The 24,184-nt window shown below is 35.0% G+C and overlaps 1 protein-coding gene across 3 annotated transcripts in view; it reads right to left on the reverse strand.

Annotated features, from left to right (window-relative positions):
* The window catches only part of LOC118739609, a 176,787-nt gene that overhangs the window by 111,517 nt on the left and 41,086 nt on the right, over positions 1-24,184 (reverse strand). For 2 of the 3 annotated variants that reach the window (XM_036471036.1, XM_036471037.1), the window contains exons 2-3: positions 21,505-21,581; positions 8,788-10,097 (exon numbers count right to left, since the gene is read on the reverse strand). In XM_036471036.1, the coding sequence (XP_036326929.1) occupies positions 8,788-9,652 (865 nt within the window). In that variant the 5' untranslated portion in view covers positions 9,653-10,097; positions 21,505-21,581. The remainder of the gene's footprint in view (positions 1-8,787; positions 10,098-21,504; positions 21,582-24,184) is intronic. The other variant, XM_036471038.1, reaches the window with a different exon arrangement.

Below are 24,184 nucleotides of genomic sequence, written 5' to 3' on the forward strand. Positions count from 1 at the left end.
TAGACTTTCTTACTTGTTTTCTTTGCCTTCGTTTCAGGCCAAGGACGTCGATATCAGCTGCATGCGAAAGCAACATAGACAATATTAAGAAGGCTTATTTGCCTTCTTGTGAATTTGATAAATTAGACTGAGATTCCAATCTTCGGACGTGTATAGGTGACTTGCTCTCAATATTAAAAAATTCTCCTCTGCTGGTAATATTCCGACTCTGCTACGCAGTACCAGTTTGGTGGGCGACAATAAGATGGAGAATGAGGACCACAATGGCTGAAGCTCTATATACCGCACTACACGCCACCTGCAGACCCAGCTAACATGAGCAAACTCTGTAACGCAGAACAATAGGAAGGACTGCAATGGAACTTTTTGCAATGGTTCAGCTTGGATTTAGGAGGTACCTTCAAAGTACTAAAGCGTCATCTTTGATAGGCCGACTCCAAGTTGGGGCTTCCAAAGACTTCCGGAATCACATTAGAGGTCGAACTGTTTAAGAGCCTTGGAGTCATATAAAGCGGTGTTAAGGCTAGTAAATATGTATTTAGTTGCAAAGTATACGTTATTTAATAGAAACCACTAAGAAGGTTATCTGGGAGTTTCCGGGCATGTAGGCTTTGAGGGCAACGAAAGGCTGATAAACTCGCAAAATTGGTTGCTCAATGCAGCCTCTCTGGTTCTTAGCCTTTCTGTGGTCTATTCGCGGCGCACAGATGGCAAACGACATGGTAACAGGCAATCCAAAAGATTAATGACTACCTCTCGTGGAGTCTCGGGACTACTGCTTAATCTAAGGCGGAAGAATATAAGAACCATCACTGGATACCGGAAAGGACAATGAAAAGTAAGCTAACATCCTTGTGCAAATGAACCTTCTGTGGAGTCTTAAACATATACTCGATTCAGAATCTGGAAAATGGCATGCTTCAAAGATCCTATCTTTAAAAATAGCTTAGAGGCAGAGTGACTGTGCTAGTACGCCCTAATAACAATTATAATAACAGAGGACGACTGGTAGCGAAAAGGTTTAGAACCGTGTCCAAATCAAGATATACTTTTACACGGAAGGTTCCAAAATGGAACAATCGCAGGAGAGCTGCAGCACACCCCAGTCCATGTAGTGATATTGATCCAGAAACTTAAGAACTTGGGAAAATGCTTACTTAGTTCATCTTGGCAACATTTGCTTTAAGAAAATATGAACATCAAATCAATAACAGGCAGCGTCCAAGCATCAATCAACAGACTGCTTATGAAAGCATATCTCAGGTTGTTGAGACGTAGCGATCAAATGGAAATCGTACGACAATAAGCTGATCAGCTACATATCTCGCATTTTTTAAGCGTATGGACGATAGACTTATTGTATTAATATGTGCCGAACGCAAGTTCTAACACTGGGAAATAAAAGCCACAGGAAGTGAGCAACTTGCGCATATCCAGCGCTTTTAAAGCTGTGTCTCTGGCAGCTCGACGTAAGCTATCTGCAATACCTAGAGGAGGCTATCGACAAAGACTAGAAAACTTCACTGATTTTCTTGACTGGTTCAGGCAAAGAGTCGTAAATAAGTCTGGCAATATCAGGGACGTATTCGGTCTATGTAAGCAACTTTAGGCCTGTCAGCTTTTGCAAATAATGCATACACCACCATCGGTTTTGTTCCTACTGGTCTTTCAAGTATAAACAAAAAAAAAATTATAGTATGTCTTTTCGCCATCGGCTCGCCCATGTAAGCCGCGCAAACGCTGCTCCTCTCTTTCTCCTCATCCTCTCTCTCTCTTCCCTACTGTGCGGTCAACCAACCAACCATAACGCTCATCTCATACATGCCGGAATCGCATGTAGAATCATTTCAGGCATTCAACTGTCCAACCATTCAATTTTATTTAATGCAATAAAATGACAAAAAGCACACTTGTCAGCAATTTGCCCGCATGTCATAGACGAAGAACGAAACAAAGCTTGCCGATGTAGCTGGCGAGTCGTAACGTGGCTAGCGATGCAGTTGGGGGAATTAAGGAAGGGGTTGTGGCGGACAAACAAGATGTACAATATATGTATGTATGTAGACATGTATGTATGTAAGTAGGCATGTGATGAACTGTGTTACGCAGCATATAGCAAAGAGCAAAAGTAATTTACAAACATAAGCAACAACAAAAACAACAACAACGACCATCATGAGCAGCCGCGCGCCACAAAATGCCTTGTAAACATGCGTCGTAAATGCGTGCAAATGCATGCGAATTTGCTACTTTGTATATGTGTTGTCAACTACCACCCTGCAGGGAAAGCTAATAGTTGTGAAGTAGAATGCTAGCAGTTGGCGCTGTCCCGCGAGATGTCAATTGTCCGGCTATGCATCAGCATCTACCACTAGAAATACTAGTAGTATCGTACCATTTGATGGTATAATCGTCTAAAAATTTTGCCGATAGGTGGCGCACGCAAGAGTCGATATATTTGGTAAACCAATGTTTATAGTTTCGTTCGCATTTAGAAAGCTTGCTTTAAAAATATTTGTTATTCCAATTAACTTATTGTTATTTAGGTTTTTCATTGTAACATTTAAATTTAGTTTTTTACTCAATAAGAAATTCTCTTTTGTTGATTTCATTTTTATGCCACAAGTATTTCTTTATATAGATACGTATGTTTTTTCGCAAACGAAATAAGATTTTCACATTTGTAATTTATATTTAAATTGAAATAAGTTATTATATTAACTTGCATTGACATTAACCACCTCCAGGCGGACTGCAGACCTGCGACCTCAGAACCAGTTCCGGTAGTCTTCGCGAGATGCCACAGCTGACATTTGTAAGGAAAGCAATTAATTGTGTTTTATGTATGACGTTGAGCATTCAAAGGTAGATGTCGCTGTCGACAATTTCGAACTGGTAGGCCAACGCTTTCGCTCATACTAGTCAATGAACTGGTATTTTTACTGACTGGTTCGGGTTTTCACTGCAGGGCATTTGCAAATGTGCGTAGGCATGCGTGTGAGTGGCGATGGGTGTGTGTGTGTGTTTGTGTATGATGGACAAAACAAATTTGATATTTGTTATTTTTCCCTTTTGTTACCTTCCTTTGTGCGTAGGCCTTTCGAATGCTAATGTTTTATGTGCGCAATATTATGTGTTGCTTGATATGATACGTTTGAATGTTGTGTTGCTTTGTGGCAGCATAATAACAAAGTGGACAATAATAGCAACAATGGCAACTAGTTACATGCTGCAAGCATAATACAAATTGTGTCGTACAAAAATAACAGAAATGAAAGTCCAATCAAAGGACTAACCTATTGGAAAATTAGTATTGAGAAAATGTATTATTTATGTATTGGTGTTGGTGTGTATCTGTTGACGTATTACGGCGAAGCGACAAAAGTTCGTTTGAATTTATAAAAAAAAAACATGTACGAGCATGTGTAGTACTCACAAGGATTTTATGTTATAAATACGGCGACCATCCGTACAATATTTCAAAGGACAGTCTTTTCTCTCATGGTACTGTCCTTTGACTTTATTTATTTTTCTAAAAATCTATATTGCCCTTTGTTTCAAAATTTCATGGTTGAAAGTACTTTTTTTTAACTAAATCATACATCAATGCACAGTGTAAAAATAAGTTGGAAATCTCATACTTGCCATTAACCTTGTCGAGGTGAGTGCATTCACTATTCTTATTGAATAAAAAAAAATATTGAAGAAAAATGGTCCGTGAAGATTTTGCAAAGTTTATTTTGTTCTACGAGTAATAAATACTTCGCGGCAGCGATTTAACATAGGTTACTTCAAGTAACGTTGACTGCCACTCTCCATGCGGAATGTTGAGGGCCCCGATTCTGCCTGAATGTGTTATATAAATAGCGTAACCCGACGTGTGCCCCATCCACATTCCCGTGCAAAGGATCCACCTATTTTCTCAGAGAGGACTCAAGGATTGTAAATCCACTGGTAAATCGTAATAGAGATGTTTCAAATTATGTTGGCGTTGCAGTGGCAAAGAAAGTGCTCTATGCTCTTTACCTTCTCCTCGTTCCTGCAACTGCGGTAGAAGTCGTACACCCTTACGCTCTCCATATATTCCCACTGAACAGTATCCGTTGATAAAATCAGCCCACTTGTGGCAGTCTCGTTTAATTAAAACAGATCTGGTCCATAGCTCGTTTGAGGATAGTTTAGGTTAAGCTAGGTTCATATAGCAGTCGATCCAATCACCAACTTATTTAGACCTTGCAGATCCATTGTGATACAACTGCGAATCACGAAAAACCTCAGTGACTATTCTGCATAGAACCATTTTGAAGCTCTTGTGAAGCGTAGGATTGGTTTTAATGCTACACCGGATATTTCCGTTATAGAGCCGAAAAAGTGTCTTCCTACACAGCCCTCTCTTGCTCTTAGCTATATCAGGGCAGCTACAGAAGAAATGCTCAACTGTTTCTTCTTCTTCCTCGTCTCTGCTACTTCTACAATATTCATGGGAGAATATTCCCAATCTCGAAGCGTGCCTACCAAATAGCCAATGACCGGTTAAACAAGCCATGACCTCGAAATGTCCTCATTTGAGAGGCTGAACAGTTCTTCTATTTTTTTCCTGACAATTTGCGACCGTAGTAGCCTAGTTGCTTTACAAGTGCCCTCGTCTAATCAGGACCTATTGTCCTCTTGAATGATGTTATTTTGAAATAGTTTGCTTACCGGCATTTTGGTCAGAATTCTTTGCTCCTTCGCAATGCTTTTTTCCGGAATATTTCTGTGCCTAGGAACCCAGGCTACATTCTTTGTGCATCGCATGGCCAAGTTGTTTAGAACCATTCTACGTTGAATTTCTACCTTGGAAGAGGTATTATTGCACCGTTAAATCGCAGCCTGGTTGTAAGAATGGACGGTGATCGAGTACCTATTTTATTACAGAAGAGTTCATGGAGCAGAGCGCTATCTTCATGATGCTTATTATTTCAGCCTGAAAGAATCCGCCGTACCCCGGTATACGCAAGCTTATGACATCACGCTCTAGAGCCTTCACTGAAGATTGAAATTGAACTAGAATCAAGCATTTTACACGGAGATCCTTTATGAAAATCTTTTATCAAAACTGAATCGAAGAGTAGTATAATCTAGCTAGATATAGCATCTAGAATTTTATTGCTTCTATCCAGGGTATTGGTATCATCAAAGAGTCAGAATGCTAGATCTGTCTTGAGGACGAGGAGACTTCCGAACACTGCCTAGCCTTGGGTAGGCAAAAATTCATTAATTTTAAAGCCGCAATGGTCAAACATTTAGTAGTAAGGAAATCGACTACCAAGTCCCTTTAGGCAGCCGACGGTATCTTGGGCCTATTAGTTGTATGATTAAATCCCGAAAAACGTAAATTTTGAATTCCTTCTCTATATTATTAAACGTGCGTTATGTTTGCCTCATTTGTATGCCATATTAGTGCGATATGTATCACTTCACCGCAAAACAACTACATAGATACATATGTACATATGTGTATTTACAAATGACTAGTTATGTTTGTAAATATTTTTGCCTACATCTGATTTTTGTTATTCACCGAATATTTTGCTAAATTTGACAGGGAAACTGCGGCAAAAATATTTATGTATGGAAATTAACTGCGGCAGGTGTATTGAGGCGTATGCATGTATGTATGTGTGTAAATATGAACATACTACATTTCTGCTTAAATAACTGTGCAAATAATTCAACTTGGTTTTCTAGGGATAAGTGTGGGCGACGGTGTTTTATTGCGGCCAAATGTTTAGGTAATACTTCAAAGGTCGCGTGTTCGATGCAGTGAAAGTGAAATATTTCGAATGCGCCTAATATGTATGCTAAATGAAAGCTAACAGCTAAACGCTTCTAAACATTGATTTTACTCGCATTTCTTTACTTTTCATACAATTAATTTTTCCTTCAAAGCTATTCTTAAAACTAAAACAAGAAATTGTTGGTGAAGTGCGGCCCAAACCCGTCAGGCGGCTATACGTTGGCTAAAGGAAATACATATGTAACTATATGTAAATTTATATGTATTTTATTGATATCTATTGAAAATTGTGTGGTCAATTACATTCTGGTTGAGTTGATAGAAAAAGGTAAACAAAATTTGATTATCTGCTATCGTACACGTGTATTCGTGGAAAGTTTATTGATATTTTTAGAAGCAATAAATATTTTGCCGCATAAAATGCATATCTAATGGGTGAATAAATGTCAATATGCACATAAAAGCACGCAGTAGTTTAAAATATTCATTTTTTTTTTGCAAAAGTCAACAACTGTTATTTTTATTTTGTTTTGACTGCCTACGAAAATATGATTGTTTATTTTTATTTTTTTTTCAGGAAGTAAAAACGCATTATGCCTTCTAGCTTATACATACATATCTATATGTACGAGTATCCATGTTGGATCTACCATTTACAAAGGAAAAGTTTAAATCGAACGTACGTACACGGCGTATGAGTTACTCTGATGAGATGAGAATGTTACTCATACGCCATGTACGTATGTATGTTCGGTATGAACCTTTCCGTTATAAATGGTAGATCAATTATGGATCCACCATTTAGAATTTTTAAAATCTGACAACAGATTTGAGTTCAGAAATCCCGAAAAGCCCCGAGTCTCAAGTTTCGAGCAAAAATTTTGAATTTAAAGTTAATCGTCCTTTATCTTGGAACAGCCATTCTGAAATTATAAAATTTTATACCAGATTTGAATCCAGCAACGCCGTAAACTCCCAGATTATCAAGCGGCAAGCTAAAAGTTGAATAAAAAAAAATCGTCCCACATATTGGATTAGATTTTTAAAATCCGACACCACCTTTGTATATACATATATTTTATTGTCGAATTTATGTAGGAGGCGAGCGAATTCAGAGTGTCCAGTACTTCTATATTTTACACGAAGATCTACAAGTTATATTGTTTTATAAGGCAAAGTAGTAGAGGAATATTTGTAAGAAACTTCCGTCATTTCTTGCCAAATTTGACTTTAAGACAAACGGGATAAACTGCTAAGTTATAGCGAAAACAAATTGCGGCAAATGTTGATCCTAAAAACCTCCTCCCAGCTGCAAGACCACAGTCTTGCAAAAACTGGTAGAAGTGTTGACATTACTCCACCCCGTCGTCTGCCAAGCGGCTTCGACCATGAGCATTCCGTTCGTTATGTAGTCTCACCACGTTAATCTCAATGGGACCTATCAATACACCACCAGAATTGAGAATTGAGGCTTTGTAAGTCTAACGGTCATCTTGGGCAGAAAGATCATGCCCAGCGTTCGCCGAGTTTACATAAGGAGCATACAGTTACGGTTGATGGTGAATTATGTACAGATCTTTGTGGGGACGTGAGTAGAGAAAGAAAGTTCATTGGCGCCAGTCTAGCCTCGATGAGATCCATATTATCCGCCTTCTATAGTCTTTCGCCAATGTTTGGCTTTTGCGATAGCCAAAGTCCAAGAACTTGACTATGCCAAAAATCAACAGGAAGACAGCGTCCAATTGCCAGAAGAGTCACGTGAACTAGATGTGATCCGTCTTGTTAGGGTTTACAGCGTTCCCACTGTTAGAAGATCGCTAAGAAAATACAGTGTATCCAGAAATTTTCCTCTTTCCAAAAATGCAGCGTGATGCACATCATCCGGCATCCTCTTTTACACAGCTCTACTAGCAGAAAATTATAAAAAGAACCTTTGATTTCGAGAAGAGCATCACTACAGTGAAGTCTTTACGTATGGATAAATGTGCAAATCAATCAGCTTCCTCAGAATTTTGGAAGGAATGGAAGGGCTTCACAGAAACAATGCCTATTTAAGAGGTTATGTTGCATGGAAAGAGGTATGTTGCATGGAAAATACATCGAAATGAAGCTTAAAGAACTCCGCGCTAACCAACGTTCAGTTTCCCAGCTCGTCTCTCAAATATCATGGCACCATTATGACGTCCCTCGGCCCTTAAAAAATTTTAAATATTAACAAAAGACTTATAAAAATCTAAAGGGTTAAGACGAAAAACTTGCCTGCTAATTTCTAATAAAGATCTTTGAAGGACAGTAATCTATTTACGCACTCGGGCAGGTTCTGTAATTCACTTTCCACTTGAATTAAAAGCGAACTTAGCTCAAATTCACTCGGAAGTAAATCGCATTTACACCCGCTTACATTTGTAATGGTACTACCCCGAATAGAGATAGAGACCTATAGGTTTAGTGGGATATATTTTTCACTTTAGGTGACCCTTAGTAAAAGTTTCTGCTTAACAGTTTTGTAGATTATTTTATTACTTTTAATGGTCTAACATGAAATCCCTATAAAATAATGGTCTAAAAACCCATTATGGTAAACATTAGAGGGTTAAATGTTCTATACAAAAAATGTCGCACAAAATTTTACTGCAGAAGTCTGAGGACAGAAATTATATTCAAAGTCGTTTTATATTTAATATTTTGATAAACTAACTCCACTTTCGAACGAAATGACAGAACCTTAACCTTTCCTAACAAAAATAAAAAAACAAATACCCTGTGGTCTAGTGCTGTTTTCGGCAAAGTTGGTCACGGACAAATCCCCTTTCATAATAACTATATAGTTTTTGTAAGTTTGGTGGACTATGTAATTTATCACTAATGGATTAAATTATTAATATTATATATTTTTTTCTATGTTTTAAAATTTTCATAATTCAAAACAAAGCTATATTCTACAGTTTACTACTCATACTTGTATAGATATCTCTGTTGATTGTTAATTGAAATGTTTGAATACTCACAGTGTTTGCTCTTCTCGGCAGCCACTTGATGTAGAGGCGCTTGGGCCATTACAGTAAAAACCATTAGCCACATTAGCAGCCATTTAGTAGTTGGTGTTGTTGTTGTTGCTGCTGCTGGCGTTGTTAATTTTGCAGCACCTTTTGAACTGGCCGAATTTACATGACTCGTAAGCCGATGTGAGCTTGTAGCCGATGTTTTTGTAGCAGTTGTTGTAATGCCAACTGTTGCCCGCTTCTTGTCTGCTGTTATTATTATTTTGTCAGTAGCTGTTTTTGTTTTTAAGTCAATTTTTCTTGTTGCTGTTGCTTCTTTCGCCACTGGCATTGTTAGAGTTTTTGTTGCTGTAGTCAGTGCTGCTGCGAGCATCATTGGTAATTTTAAAATTGACCAACTGTTTTTGCTTTTGTCAACAACGCTTTTCTCAATAAATGCAGCACAATTGTCGATTGTTGTTGTTGATGCTGCTGGAGCATTTCCTGTTGTTGTTGTTATGCTAAAATCATCATCAGCATCAGCATCAGCAACAGCAACGTTGCGCTCGCCTATACCCACTGACTTGAATGTTGTTTTCTCAACCAAAACATTGCCGGCCAATAGCTCTTGCTCTGTTTCTACTCTAGCTGCTGCAGTTTTTAGTTTCATTCCCTTCATTTCTATTTCGCCCTCACCTACTATTGACTTTAGCTGTTTTTGTGTCACATTTTCATCATTTTCACAATTTTCACGTTTTTCCACCCGTTTTTGTGACTCATGGCGTTTGCTGGCATGGGCGTCCAGCATTGCTGATGATGCTGGTGGCGGCGGCGGCGGTGGAGGTGGCGGCGGGAGCGGTGGCCCTGGTCCGCACGATGTGGGCAGCAACATGGCGGTGTCTACACGTCTGCTGCGCCGTTTTTTTTCTTTACCGTTCAACTGTCCAATTTAGCTGGCGCTTTTACACGCCTACTACTCTCCTCTCCGCACTACTTTTCCGGCACTATTCGTTTGCTTTTTGCTCTGCCCTTCACTTTATTCCTAATTTCCAATTGCATTTGCTGTTATTTTATTTTCTTATTCTCTTCTTGTTGTTGTTGTGGTTTATTTTCCAACAATTGCCGCTGTTGTTTTTATTGTAGTTGTTTTCCTCCTCATTGTAGCGCAATTAAGCGCTTTTAATTGCAATGACACTTGCAGATGCTCGAGGCAATATAGCAGTGCGACTCCAGCACAGTCGGAAATTTTCATCAATTTTAATCAGTCAACGCTTTTGAAAAGTACGAGAGTGCGGGAAGAGCGGCTGAGAGTTGGCTAATGGTATATATGGCCTTTGCTGAAAATAAGTATTGAGAAAATAAGCTATTAGTAAACTTGAGCGTTGACGGGCAGGGAAATGGAAATGTGTACATATCTACATACATATTTCAAAGACTGTGAAAACTCATAAATTAATTCAAATGTAAATAAGGATCTTTGGTACTAATTTTAATTTTCACGAAAGTGTTGCAAAATGATGCACATATTTTAGGTAAAGTTTTTTCCGTATAAAAAAAATTCAGATTTTGCCTGTCGCTATTCAAGTGGATGCAAGTGTATGTACATACAATTCCGACGCATAAATTAATAAGTTTATTTTATTATTATAAGAAGTTATTTTCGATGCACTCAAATTAAAAAAAAAATCATATAGTCTCTTTAATTTACAAAGTAATTTATAAATTTTATTTATTTATTAATTATTTAATTGGATGTCCTCGCGAAGACAAAGTTTGGCATCACCGCCATTCAAGAAATTCGATGGACGGGGCAATGCAAGGTAAGCTTGGATGGAGCCTTGCGATGTCTACTACAGTTGCCATGTAAAGCAGCGCAAAATTCGGTGTTGGATTTGTGGTGGAAAAGAGACTCCGCCGCCGTGTACTGGCTTTAACCCCGGTGGACGAACGTCTAGCCACAATTCGCATCAAAGCGAGATTCTTCAACATTTGGCTCATCTGTGCCCATGCCGGACGAAAGAGAAGGACGAGGCATAGGAGAAGCTCGGCCAAGCACTAACAAATTTTGAGTGCCAATCTATTATTATTATTATTATAACTATATTAATAAGTTAAAAGGGCGAAATTCTTAGTTATTAACATATATATATTTTTTTTTAACTGTTAGAAATTTTCAAGGGTACTCAAGGATAAAGTTTTCAAAGGACATTTTCAATACCTACTCCACATTTTTCACCAAATAATATATAAATTTTGTTCTGGTTTTTGAATACATTTCGGGATTTTTTTGGAGTTTCTCGAGAATTTGCCGGGTTTTTTTTTAGGACATTTTGGAGGTAATTTCGACACTCCGCAGGGAATATCGCGAATTCTTCGGCACTGTCTATTATTTCTTCAGAAATCGTTGTATTGTTTTGGAACTCTCAGGTCCAAAAGTACATTTTAATGTTAACTTTACTTTTTATAAATGCCTAAAAAAGGCAAAAGCATATTTTTTATAAAAAATACAGTCAAAATTTTAATAAAACTTTAAATTTTTTGTTGTAAATCCCACCAACAGTGAAATATGCATGCATGCGCCTCATTTCTGAAATCGAAAGAGAGTCTCTCGAAGCTAAATCATGCGTATACTTTGCTCTGTCACAAAACGCACCAAGGATAAAAAATATACATATGTATTTAGCGTTGTTGTTGTTTATGTTTTATGTCGCAAAAATTTATATTTGAAAATATTTTTCTACACTCAAATGTCATTGGAAATTTGCATTGAAAGTGGAATTTGCTGGCTCGTTCAACTGTCTGGCACAAATATTTAATACGCTGACAGCTGATTGCCATTACGCGCAATTACACACCACTTCGATTCATGTAAATGTAGCATATTTGCAACACACGAGTGCGTGCAACAAATAATAAAATCGAATATTTAGATAAGTAGGAGCGAGTGTGTTTGTATTTGAATATATTTCACAAGTCATAGTACCCACATTTTGCCATTGTTTCTGTGAGCAACGGAGGAAAACCTTCAAAGTTCATTGCATTGCAGGCGTGTGACGCGTCGCCGCCTTTATTGCACCAATAAACAACACTGTTGTTGTGCGCTAGTATGTGAACTGAAAATTATTTTCTGGGTTGTTTTTTTCTTGTTTTGCAATTCTTAACTTGTCATCATTTGCAGCGAGACAAATAAACAAGTAAAAAATAGTGACAAACAAATTGATCGACCAACCCCACTCGCATCCATTTGTGAGCACTCGCACACAGTTCAAGTGTTTACGTGCACCAATACATAAACCAAAGAATGTTGGAACATTCACATATATACATATATATTCGAACATCGAAGCCACATTGGCGCCAAGCCACCAAACAAATTAAGAACGAAAGTGTCACTTGGGCAGACGTTGCGTATACGCGCCGTAGTAGTACGGCTTGGCAATAAACAACAACAGGTGACTATTGGAGAGATTGAGTACAACAGCGCCCGACTGTTACTCAGTCAGCCAGCCAGCCAGCCAGGCAGGCAGCCAGGCAGCTAGGCATGCAACGAACTAACTAACCAAGCGACCGCATAAGCCAACCAACTAACTATCAAAGACGAAAGCTATTTACCAACAACAACCACAACAACTAAGTACATATCTACATACTCGTGCATACAGCAAACATTTAAGTGGACAAGCAAACCGAACCAATGGACAATCAAGTCGACCAATCATTTTCATCTAACTTTGAAGCAGAAGCAGCCACCATACTTTCAGCTACATATGTATGTATGTGTGCATATTTGTATATATGTATATGTTCATATTAAAAAGTAGCTGTAAGCAATTCACTTTAGAGTCAATCTGTCCAGTCATCTTTTCAAGCAGCATAACTATTCAAGCCAAGGCTGTTGTGGTCATTTTAAAAGTTATTGCGAATGTAGGGCATTGATAGTGAGAACATTCCTAGAACGGACGACAATATAAGTTGGAGAAGATAACAACAACAACAGTACCATGTATACAGATTTATTATATCAAAGACTTGAAAATTTATATATGTGTGGGTAACATAGACAGAAGGATCCCTGCCAGAAAAGACTGAGGTAAATACAAGTATTTTATAAGTAGCTTTAGCTGATGTTTTTGGTAAAGTTTCTATGATATTTGAACTTAGCGTAATGTGAAAATTCTTCCGTGTACTGCAGTGCATTTTGGTGTACTACAATATATTTTCTGTACTCTCCCAAAAAAACATTTGCAATCATAAATTAGTCTTTAACAGTCCTATTTCGGAATCTTTACGCTCATAATGAGCTCATTTAACAGGGCTGTTCTAACAACTGTCTTGAAAGCTCTTTGCTGTCTTCCGAAATACTAATTGAAATATTTGCTAACGAGGAGGTCTTAGCGTTATGTTGTTGAAGTTTTAGCAATACGATTTTAAAAATTAATTAAATTTAAAAAAAAAATGTTCCTAAATCAATAAAAACTCATAAGGATCATTCAATTGAAAAGAGGAAAACGACATACATTTAATATGGCCTAATTATCTCTATTTCAGTAGTTTTTATCTAATGTAATTTTTGTCTATGGAAACTTTTATTTCATGCATAATTACTTTACACCAGTCAAAAGGAGATGTTCCACCAGTCACTACTTTAAATATTTTTTAATATTTCTATGAGGATTACATAAACAAACTTTTTATTGAAAACGAAAGCATATAATTCAACACAAACAACATAAAAACACCGTTCGTGCAGATTAAGTGTTTTGGCTAAAATTCATCTTTGAGTGCACAAGGGTAAAATAGAGTTCTTTTCATTGTCCCGCCAGTCACATTAATTCAAATGATAGTTACAAAAAACTTAGAAATCGTTTGGCATTTTTGTTAAAGCAGTCTTATACATTAGGTATCGTTCTATGTTAAAAAAATATATATTTTGCTGTTGTATAAGTTCCGACGACATAGCTAAAGTTTACAATTGATAACATTCTGGAGTAAAATGTCCCACCAGTCACAATGGAATGGCCCACGAATAAAATAAATTAGATTAAAAATAAATAAAATGGGAATAAAGCAGAAATAAATAAAAAAATACTTTTAGTTATAAATTAAACGAATCAAACAGTGTATTTTTTTCATTTTAAAACAATGTATTATAAAAATTAAATTAGAAAAAGAAAGCAATTAATTGGAAAGAGAAAGAAGCAATAGTTAAAAATTAAAAGAAAAGAAAATAAAATTAAACAAAGAACAATAATTAAAGTTAAAAAAAATTTTAAAAAGTTTTTAAAAATTAAGTAATTAAACTAAACGAAGAATAAAAATTTAAAAAAATTTAATGCATAAAGGTAAAATTTAAATATTTGATAAAACAAAAAATAGAAAAGAATAACATAGATATAGAAAAATAATAACATCTAAAAATTAAATAAAGACAGAAAACAAATACATAAAATATATGTATATATTTTTAAAAATTAAATTAAATTAAAAATTTGTATTTTTCTTTTTAAAACAATAAGATCTAAAACTTAAAAGAACATTAAATAAAAAATTATAAAAATTAAGTAATAAAAGAAACACCCGCTGCTCTAGGACTCGAACTCGGATCTCTCGAGCGACACGCTTGTGCTTTGCTTAATCAGCCATTGCGACTGTTGGAGCGACGCGAGCTAAGTCAAATACAAGTGCTTTCTCGCACGAGTGATGAATGAGAGAGCTTTTTGCTAATATAAGACTTTTTGCTAATATAAGGCCTCTTATTGTGTTAGTGCACGTGGGCTCTCTTTTTCTGTGAATATGGTACAATAATATTTGGACTACCAAATGGCGTTGTCACCAAACCCTGTAATCGCCTGCATTTTTTTTAAAAGCTGCAATGAAAAGGGTTTTCTAAAAAAAATTTTTTGCTTGTAAGCATAAATTAGAAAACCAAATTAAAATAATTAAGGTTAGTTGGAAGTAAAAAAGTTTATAATCTCTAGGAAATGCATGTTTAAACATAGGAATTTATTTGTTTGACAAAATTTGTATGGACAATCTTCTAACTTTGGTAAAATCATATGTCAAAAGTACCCATCATTTCAATATATTTTACTTATTTTATAATCACATGGGTATTTGACTGTATAGATGAGTGATGGTCCTTTCCTTTTGCTTATGTAAGAAATTTGCATTAAAATTGAAAAAAATATATATATGTATTATTTATTTATTTTTTCTTATTATTATAAGTAGTTAGATGAAGAATTTCAGAAATATTATTTGCGATGTATTAGCATAAGTGAATATGTACTAGGGATATGACACGTACATATATGTATATATATAGTCATATTTATGTATGTTTATATTCACGTTTGCATTGACTTTCCAGTTCTTCAAAAAGATTTAAGGCCTTCTATAAATAACAAACATTTACATGATAAGTTTTCCCATAAATAGTTATGGAAATATGAGTGTACGTGACAAAACGTAAAAGTTTGTATCTATGTATGTACATATTTATCCACATACTCGTACATACATATGGTCGAGTATTTACGTACATTTCTTGCTTGTAAGTGTACGTTACTCGCTTACAATAGATGATTTATTTATTTTAATTACTTTCTTAGATGGAATATAAATATCACAGGGCATCCATTGTAAACGTTACTAGATTAACTCTAGCCATATAAATTTGCAAACGTAAAAAATGCCTCTCTGTTCAGTTGTTATGAGTTCACTCGGGTACAAACCACTTTGTTGAAGCTATGAACTTTGTTAATGGTTGATGGTATGGCCAACTATTTCATAGCGCAAAGAATTACAAGTGAGGTCGGGTTAGGTTAAAGTGGTTGCCCCAGGCAAGGTACACACTTGGATAATTAAGATATTGTCCTTTGTGATACCACGAAAAAAAAATGAACGGAGACCCTTAATTTAGTCGGTGAAACGCTGCGAGCCGATTACCAAATTTCGAATGCGGCTAATTTCGATTCCTGAGAGCTCAGTGTTAGTTAAGAAGTGCAAGCCAAAATGCTTCCATCTTAGCCTCGCGAAGGTTTGACAGTCTAAAAGAAAGTGTGGAGGCGATTCCACCTCATCCTCCTCTTGACAGTTGATACAAAAGGTTTCAGTTGAAATTCCTGGTCTTACCGCGTGCATACCAATCGTACAATGACCTGTCCCCTGAACCCCTATCACTTGCCCTTGAGAGGTAACGTATTTTTCGGCAGCTTTAAGGGGTAGTGATGGGTCACACGTATCTTTCGCTGCAAAAAGTATTTTTAAGTGCTCTATAAAAACATTTACTGCAGCAGACACACGTCTTCTTTTCCTCTTTTATGTCACAAAAGGAGCATAGGTTTCTTTTGTCCATTTTAATAAATATATTAGTAGAGTATGTAATTTCATTATTACGAGTACGATTAAGAATACACTTGACTATTGCCTGTGGAGTGACATTGTTGAAGGTCCTCTCGATATCGAGAAAGGCCCCCACTGCATAATCTTTATGCACTTTACCAATATGTGCAGGGGGTAACCACCGACCTTTGCTTTCGTTTCTTATGTACAGGTCTATCACTCTCTCTAGCATTTTTAGAAAAAAACGAAAACAGACTGTTAAGCCTAAAATCCCTAGGGGAAACATGAGAGCCTTTTCCGGCCTTCGGTATGAACGCAACACTGACTACCCTCCAAGCCATGGAGATATACCCGGTCCTCACGCGGTTAGCATAAATAGGAGCCAACCAATTGCACGACACTTCCAAAGCCCTTTGCAAATGCGCAGTTATGATGCCATCGGTCCCCGGCGACTTGAAGGGTTTGAACGAATTTACGACTCAGCCATGTGACGATCGTCCAGAAGATCGGAGAAGTACAGACCTGAATTACAAAATATTGCAAAGAAGTACGTTTGACTGCACTGCGAAGTACGAAGTACATGAAGTACGGTTGGTCACATTATGTTTGCATCACATTTCGATAGGACTGATAGATATCCTGGCTTCAGCGGCGCCTATCGGCTCAAAATCTGTTTTATCAATATCTTGAAGATTCAGATACATACAACATCTTTTACAATGACTTCTTCATTCAAATTACTCCCCAGGTCGAAGGAGCCACTAAATATAATTCTTCATTCTCTCATGGCTATAAGTGCGTTACGGGATACCGCAATAGACATACTAATGAAACATACTGCAATTTAATTAAATACGAAACTGGGTCACGTACTCTCCCATACACCTACATATGTACATATACACCACCTTTACTTGCTTACATACGTACATATGTATACACGAGCCATAGACGCAACGCACTACTTATATAAAAAAGGAGAGCGCAAAATAAGTTAAAGCAAAGAAAAATAAGAGTAGGTAAGTGACGTCTTGCCGGCAAATGATTTCTATTAAATTGGAAACACATATTTTCTTATTCCTCAATAGCCAAGCAAGGTACCCCTCCTCCCATTGCTTTTGTTTAGACATTTAAGCAGCAAAAATAAAAGTAAATAAAAAAAAACGAGCGAAAGGAACTAAATGAAGTTATAAGAAAATCAAATGGCTGAGGAAAAAGAGTGGTAGCAGGCAAAAACAACAACACCGCAGAGCCACAACAAACAAACAAGTCGCTGTAAAGCATTAAAAGAAAATATATGTGCAGCATGCGTGTCTGGTACACGCTTCCGCCTTTAGCTAAAGGATAGCTGTAGAGTATTTTGTATTCTTTACTGTTTCGCTTTTGCGAAATCACCCCTGCGACGCATACGGGTCAATCACTTCCGTTTCCGCCGCACAACTCAATTTAAGCCACAGCTTCAATGGCGTTGTTAGAAAGAACTTCAGCCCGCAGCTATTAAACGTAGGTACATATTAACAAAGCAGTATAGGCTGCTACCAAATTGTGAAGATGGGTGAGAGGCGCATGGAAAACGGTTGCCAGGATGTAGGCAATCAACTCACTCTCGATACATACATACATACATACATATATACATTCGATTGCATTGGCGATTTTTATCGTTGATAAAATTTACAATTTAATAGAATCCAATCGAATTGAGTTGCAAAGCTAATCTAGCTTATGTTGTTGTTGTTTTTAGTTGTTGTTATTGCTGCTGCTACTACCGCTGTGTGGCTATCGCCTGTTGTTGACTTGACCAATGACTGGCAACGGTGGCTCTTAAATGTTGGAGTCGGCATGCTGTACAAACGGAAAAGAAAAACGTTATCTTAATGGGTTAAATAATGTCTAAAGGTATTTCCAAACAGTGTATATACATACATATATCTTATGTGAATATCGGTTTTTGCCATAATCATCAATATTTTATCGACGCATGTACGCTATTTAACCTTTTCATGGAATAAGGAAGCAATTGTATATAACTGGTAGTCACCAAAGAAAAAATCGAAAATATAGGATATTTGTATGCTACTATACTTGTATTAAACGACTGAGGCTTAGTAGTATGCAGCTCTCAAGAAAAACGAAAAATGCATACACACGTCATATCAAATGACGTTCAGGTAATGGAAAAGATATCCTCTTCTAACAAAATTGTTTAAATCAGTTGATAGCTCTGAAGAAAAAAATGCTCGTATATTTATTTCTTCAACAAAATTTAAATCAAATGCAAAGTGACATTTGAAGGAACAGAAATAATGACGACTAATATTTATTCACAATTTTCTTGAGAGCTTTGGATACCTATACTGTTTAACCCTAGAACCGTAACGTCCTTCCATCCTAACGGCTAGATGTTGCTAATAGTTCAGAATTTCCAGTTCAATACAATGAGCGATTAAATGAAATATTAAAACGCTGGTGCCAAACGAAATAAGTGAAAGAAATCTTTCTCCATATATTATTTTTGTTGAAGATTGCTGCCTGTTTTAAAATAAAATTTGACTTAGTTAATTTGTTAATTGAAATATTTTAAAGGTAGTGTCTTTACGTTTTTACATCAAATTATTTTGAAAAAGAATTGACACATTTCCAAAATGTATGTAAATTAACTTTTTCCGTTTATGTTAAATAAAATTAAAAAATACCATTGACATTAAACTAAAATATATGCATACATATCGCTTATTTGGTGCAAAGGTGTCATAATAAAACAAATAGTATGTATGCCGAAGGTTTCATACCTTTAACGAACATCAGAACATTTTACTTCAACCTATTACTTCATTGTAATTTAGTTGTTTGGGAGTTAATAAAAATATTTTACCTTCACCTCACACCAAAATGTAGGCGTTATATAACAAAAACTCATATCTGAACAATTAGTGGAATGGAAGATATACTACCTTATAAAGCACCGAACTAAATGGTTTTCACGGTAGGCCATGTCTGATCGATAAGTAAAAAGGTCACACAATTTCATGTTCTAAGCTGCCTACATAAGTTTAGTTTCAATATAATTTGAATCAATTGATTGAAATATTTCCTTCTTGTATTTAAAATTTGGAATAAATACTTATTTACCTCCGTTTTGCATCTATAAATTTAGTTAATTATGTTCTAACATAATTTTTTCACAAAAAAAGCTAATTCATTTATACGTAACAACATATTTGTGGCCTGATTGTAGAAAATGTCACACGTACATACTTTAGCAAACATTTGCTCATTTTTTACTTTGACCACTATTTTTGAGTTATCTGCTTTTTCACGCATGCAGCTCTATTTAAACTAGTTCACAAAGTCAAGAAAGAAAGGAGTGATATGTAAAAGAAGACAATAAAATTAAAAAGTTTTCTTGCTGGCGCTTAAAATGCTTTTTAATGCCACTTGTAACTTCTATGGCTATACAAAACCGACATATGAAAGAGGCAAAAATGCAAGGAGAATGCACAAACAGCTTCACTAAAACACTCATGCAAGCAAATAGACATATGTACATGTGAACACACGTGTATGAACAGATGTGCATATGCTGCTGCGTATTTGTGTGCGAGAACATTTGCAAAAAATTTGTGTATTAGTAAGGAGCATCCATGTATGTAAATATGTATGCATGTATATAAATTGCCTCATAACGATAAGAATCACTCTGACGCATGCAATGGAAGTCATATCGATGGAAGACTTGAGTCTTTGCTACTTACATACATATTTACATGCATAGATATGTATGTACGTGGTATACATGGTTGCTGTGTTGAAAACAATTTGCCTTAATATCCTCATGTCAGCCTTGTCGATAGTATTTACTTGGAAATGTTAGCATGAAATTGGCATTCAATTGTACTAAATAATAGTAAACATGGAAAAATGGAAGGCAAAATATCATGCAATACATAAATGCACACTTAGAGTCGAAATCTTTTGGTGCTCACATTTATTGTTAGGAATCTTTGAACTCCATTCTATATACATACATAAAAGGTGTATACATATGTATGGGCTACACGTAAGAGATCTGAATATAATACAAAAAATTATTTGTCTAATTTATGCGTTAAAATGTTATATGAAGTTACACGTATGCAGGTGCGAACCCAGAGTACTTATTTTAGGGACTATGCCTTTGTAAGAATTCGAAAAATTTTCATTAACTTAAGATATATAAATAGTATACATACATATGTCCAATTTTTCAAATGCAACTTCTTTGGTGGCGGTAATGAATTGAAAAATCAATAAGGCGGATGCAACGAAAATGGTTGGAGGGGGAGATGCCTTCTATATGAATGCTCAACTCACCTCAACTCAGCCCACCTATACTTACCTCAGTTCATCTCAACTCAACTTTTTCTCATCTCACCTCAACTCACCTCTCCTCACATAAACACAACTCAACTCACTTTAACTCACTTCACTCCAACTAAATTGACCTCAACTCGCCTTCACCCATCTCAACTCGACTCATCCTAACTCACGTTAACTCACCTCACCTTAGAAAAAATATGAAAACCTGTTAAAATTGGCATTAAAAACAAGGACAAATTCAATAACAACACACCTTTCAACACCACTGTTGAGTCCTTGAAAGGTTCATTAAAATTCTTGCATAGAAATACAATTCATATAACACCGACTTCCTGTGCAGTTTGAATGCTACAAGTCCCGTTTCTTTCATAACATGTATTTCTTGAATCTAGACAGCCAATTAATCAGATATTTTAAGACATATCGAAACGTAGATTTTCTGCACCCACAGACCACTGTGCAGCGTCACTTGTGAGTATGCATATTTTTACCTATTTTCGCGATCGGAATAATGCAGAGCGGTTCTGTTAAGTATGATTGTGAGCAGTTCTCTCAGCACCCACACACTCATATATTGAAATGGTGGAATGTATGAGTTTTTGCCGAACACTGCTCTGGGCAAAATAAGAGAGAGTCTCGAGCAGTATGGCAGACAGAATGCTTTTCACTTTACTGACAATTATCATATGTCTGAGCGGACCAGCATGAGCTGAGTAGTGTAAGAGGAAATGCCATTTGCTGACTTTTGTTTCTGTGGCATCATCAGCAGTCTCGGCCGTGAGAATCGTTTGTTATGAAGAGGTCCAAGAGTGGAGTCAAGTGCCATAGTAATTTAAATATTTCACTTATAAAATATGCCAATCACTTTAAAATAAATTTTATTTTTTTTTCGTAGTAAATTTTTTCATCTTAAATAGCTAAAACACCTAAGATAATACACGGTGTCTCCGGCAATCAAGTCTCCAGACATAATAACTGAGACTTCACCCTGTCCAACATTTCATTTTTGTAAATATTTCTATAAGCTATGTGAAGGTATACCTTTTATGAACTTTGCTAATATTTTTCGCAGAATCTGCATGGAACTTTTCTATGTCACTCATACGCCACCGGTCATCCTGCAATAAATAAAAACGTAAATAGGTAAGAGAAATTTGCGTGGAATATACATATATTTGTATACTAAATCTATATTATATATGTATGAGTAGGAAGCTTTGACATGTACATATGTATGTATGCAGTTATGAATGTAGGCAGGTGATGAGTAAAGAGCAGCAAATTGTACTGCACTTTTTTAAATCAAGAGAAACAATTTAAAAGTGTCAGCATTAAGAATGAGAGTTGCGGCAATACAAAAAAAAACACATCTAGTCAGGTCATCCACGTTTTGTTATTCTGTCAGTTTGCAGAGTTTACTTTTCCATTCTCACACTTTTTTATTTTTCCCCGTAATTTTATTTATATTTATTTATTACATTTTTGCCTTTTTCCTACTTTTGATTTCATTTTCTCTGCGCAGCTAAAGAAAACATTACAAAAAAAACAACAACAGACAGCAGCAAAGCACAGTAGCACACTCACTCAGAAAAAAATAAAATAAAGAAAAAATTGTGAAAAATAATAACAACAACATTCATTGGCAACCACTCAACGCAACTATATTCACTTGCTGCTCCTGTGTAGTGCTGCCGTTTTCAATCTCGCTCAACCGCTTGGCATCGGTTACAAGTTTTAACTTCAGCTCGGCGCTCAAATGCTCCACAAACGCGTAAACAATAAATACAACAAGAATTAGCTTGCTTTTTGTATTTTTGTTGTTGTTCGTAAAAGTTTTCGCTTTTTTTATTGTTGGCATTTGTTCATCTGTTTGTTTGTTTGCAATTGCAAAATTGTTTCATAGTTTAATTAGTAATTTCAACATTTCAGTTCTCCATTTGTGCAGTGCCAACTAACTATTTGCTCATTTCTTCTTTTTACAGTATTTCGTTTTTTTTTCTATTTTCTTTTTCTTTTATTTTATTCGCAATATCCGCATTCCCAACATTGCCGGGCCATTTACTTAGCGCAGAGGAGAGTCTACCTTAGGCTCCGCTTACTATAAGGCTTTTCCCCGCTGTACCGCCTTGCTGTTACTTGCTGCAGTAGATTTTCTCCCTTCTCCTCCACCTTCCTGTCCAATATAGTGTGCCCTGCAGAACCTGTATTAGTGTTTTCATTGCAATATTGGACCATTTGGAGTGGAGTATAGTTGAGCAAGTGCCCTGCCACTCCATTTCTTTTCGCTCTGCGTCCCTCAGCTAGAGTAGGTTATTCAATAGAGTGGCTGAGTCAAATATTTAAAATAGATTTTGTTTTCTATTTAACTCATATTTTTTACAAATATATTTTATTTAAATAATTTAATTAAGCTTTATTTAATCTAGTTTAATGCAATTTAATTTAACTTCATTTGATTTGGTTTAATTTAATATAAATAATTTAATTTAATTTAGTTTAGTTCAATGTAATTTGATTTAATTAATTTAGTTTAATAAATAAGTTTAATTTAAACAATTTTAAGATTTTAATTTGGTCTAATTCACATCAAATCAGTTTCATTCAAGTTTTTTTAATTAATTTATTTATTCTAAGTATTTTTTAATTGGTTTTTTTTCATTAATTTTTTTATTGTTATATTCTTTAATAATTGTTTATTTATTTTGTCATTTTATTTTTGTTATATCTTAATTTTTCCTATGTGATTATTTGAAATATTTAGTTTTATTAATTCTTAATTTTATAACGTTTATTTTTTATATTCTATTTTAAAGTTTTGTGTTTTCTTTTATTTAAATTTCGTAATTATTTTATTGTGTTTTTAGTTTAAAAAATTTGTATTTTTTATTTTATCTTATTTTATTTTATTATATACATACATATTATTTGATTTTGTATTATTTTATTTTATTTCAATATCTTTTTTGTTTTAATATTTCCTTAAATTTTTATTTACTTTTTATTTATTTCATCTGGTTGTGTTTTGTCTAATTTTTTTGCTTAAATTTATTTTTTTAACATATATAATATTTTTTTTTTGTTTTTTTTTTTTAATGATATTTTTATTACTTTTTATATTTTGCTTTATTATTCATTGTCTTATTTTGTTTAATTCATTTTTTTAACACATTTTTTTTTAATTTTTTCATTAGAAGCCATTCAAGTATTACGTAAGCAAAGTTTTCGTAATTTTTAACCCCTTCTCACCGCCCTTGTCAGCAAAAGTAAAAAAAGCGCTTACCCCATTATCAACGTTTTTATTTTTTCTATTAGTTTTTTACTACTTTATTTTTGTTACCTTGTAATTCACTTTTATTCATAAATTTATTTTATTTCCTTTCGATACCTCTTAATTTTTTATAGTTTTACGTCCCTTTTAATTCTATTTATGTTTATGTATATGCCTTTTTTTGTTTTTTTGTTTTAGACTTATTTTTTATTCCATTTGGTATAGTTTTTTTTTTTGTTTAATTTATTTTTATAACTTATTTTTTTTGATTTTACCTTATATTATTTTAGTTTATTTTTTTACTTTTTATATTTTTCTTTGATCGTTTAGTTTTTTTGTAATTATTTAGAACACAATAATTCTTTTATTCAATTGAATTTGTTATACACATTTGTACTTTTTTAAATTTTTTATTTGTATTGTTTTCGTAATGCGTCATTGAAGTATTACGTA

Source organism: Rhagoletis pomonella, unplaced genomic scaffold, assembly GCF_013731165.1.
Source record: "Rhagoletis pomonella isolate Grant_MI unplaced genomic scaffold, Rhpom_1.0 Rhpom_scaffold_00005, whole genome shotgun sequence".
In the NCBI taxonomy this organism is placed as follows: Eukaryota; Metazoa; Arthropoda; class Insecta; order Diptera; family Tephritidae; genus Rhagoletis; species Rhagoletis pomonella.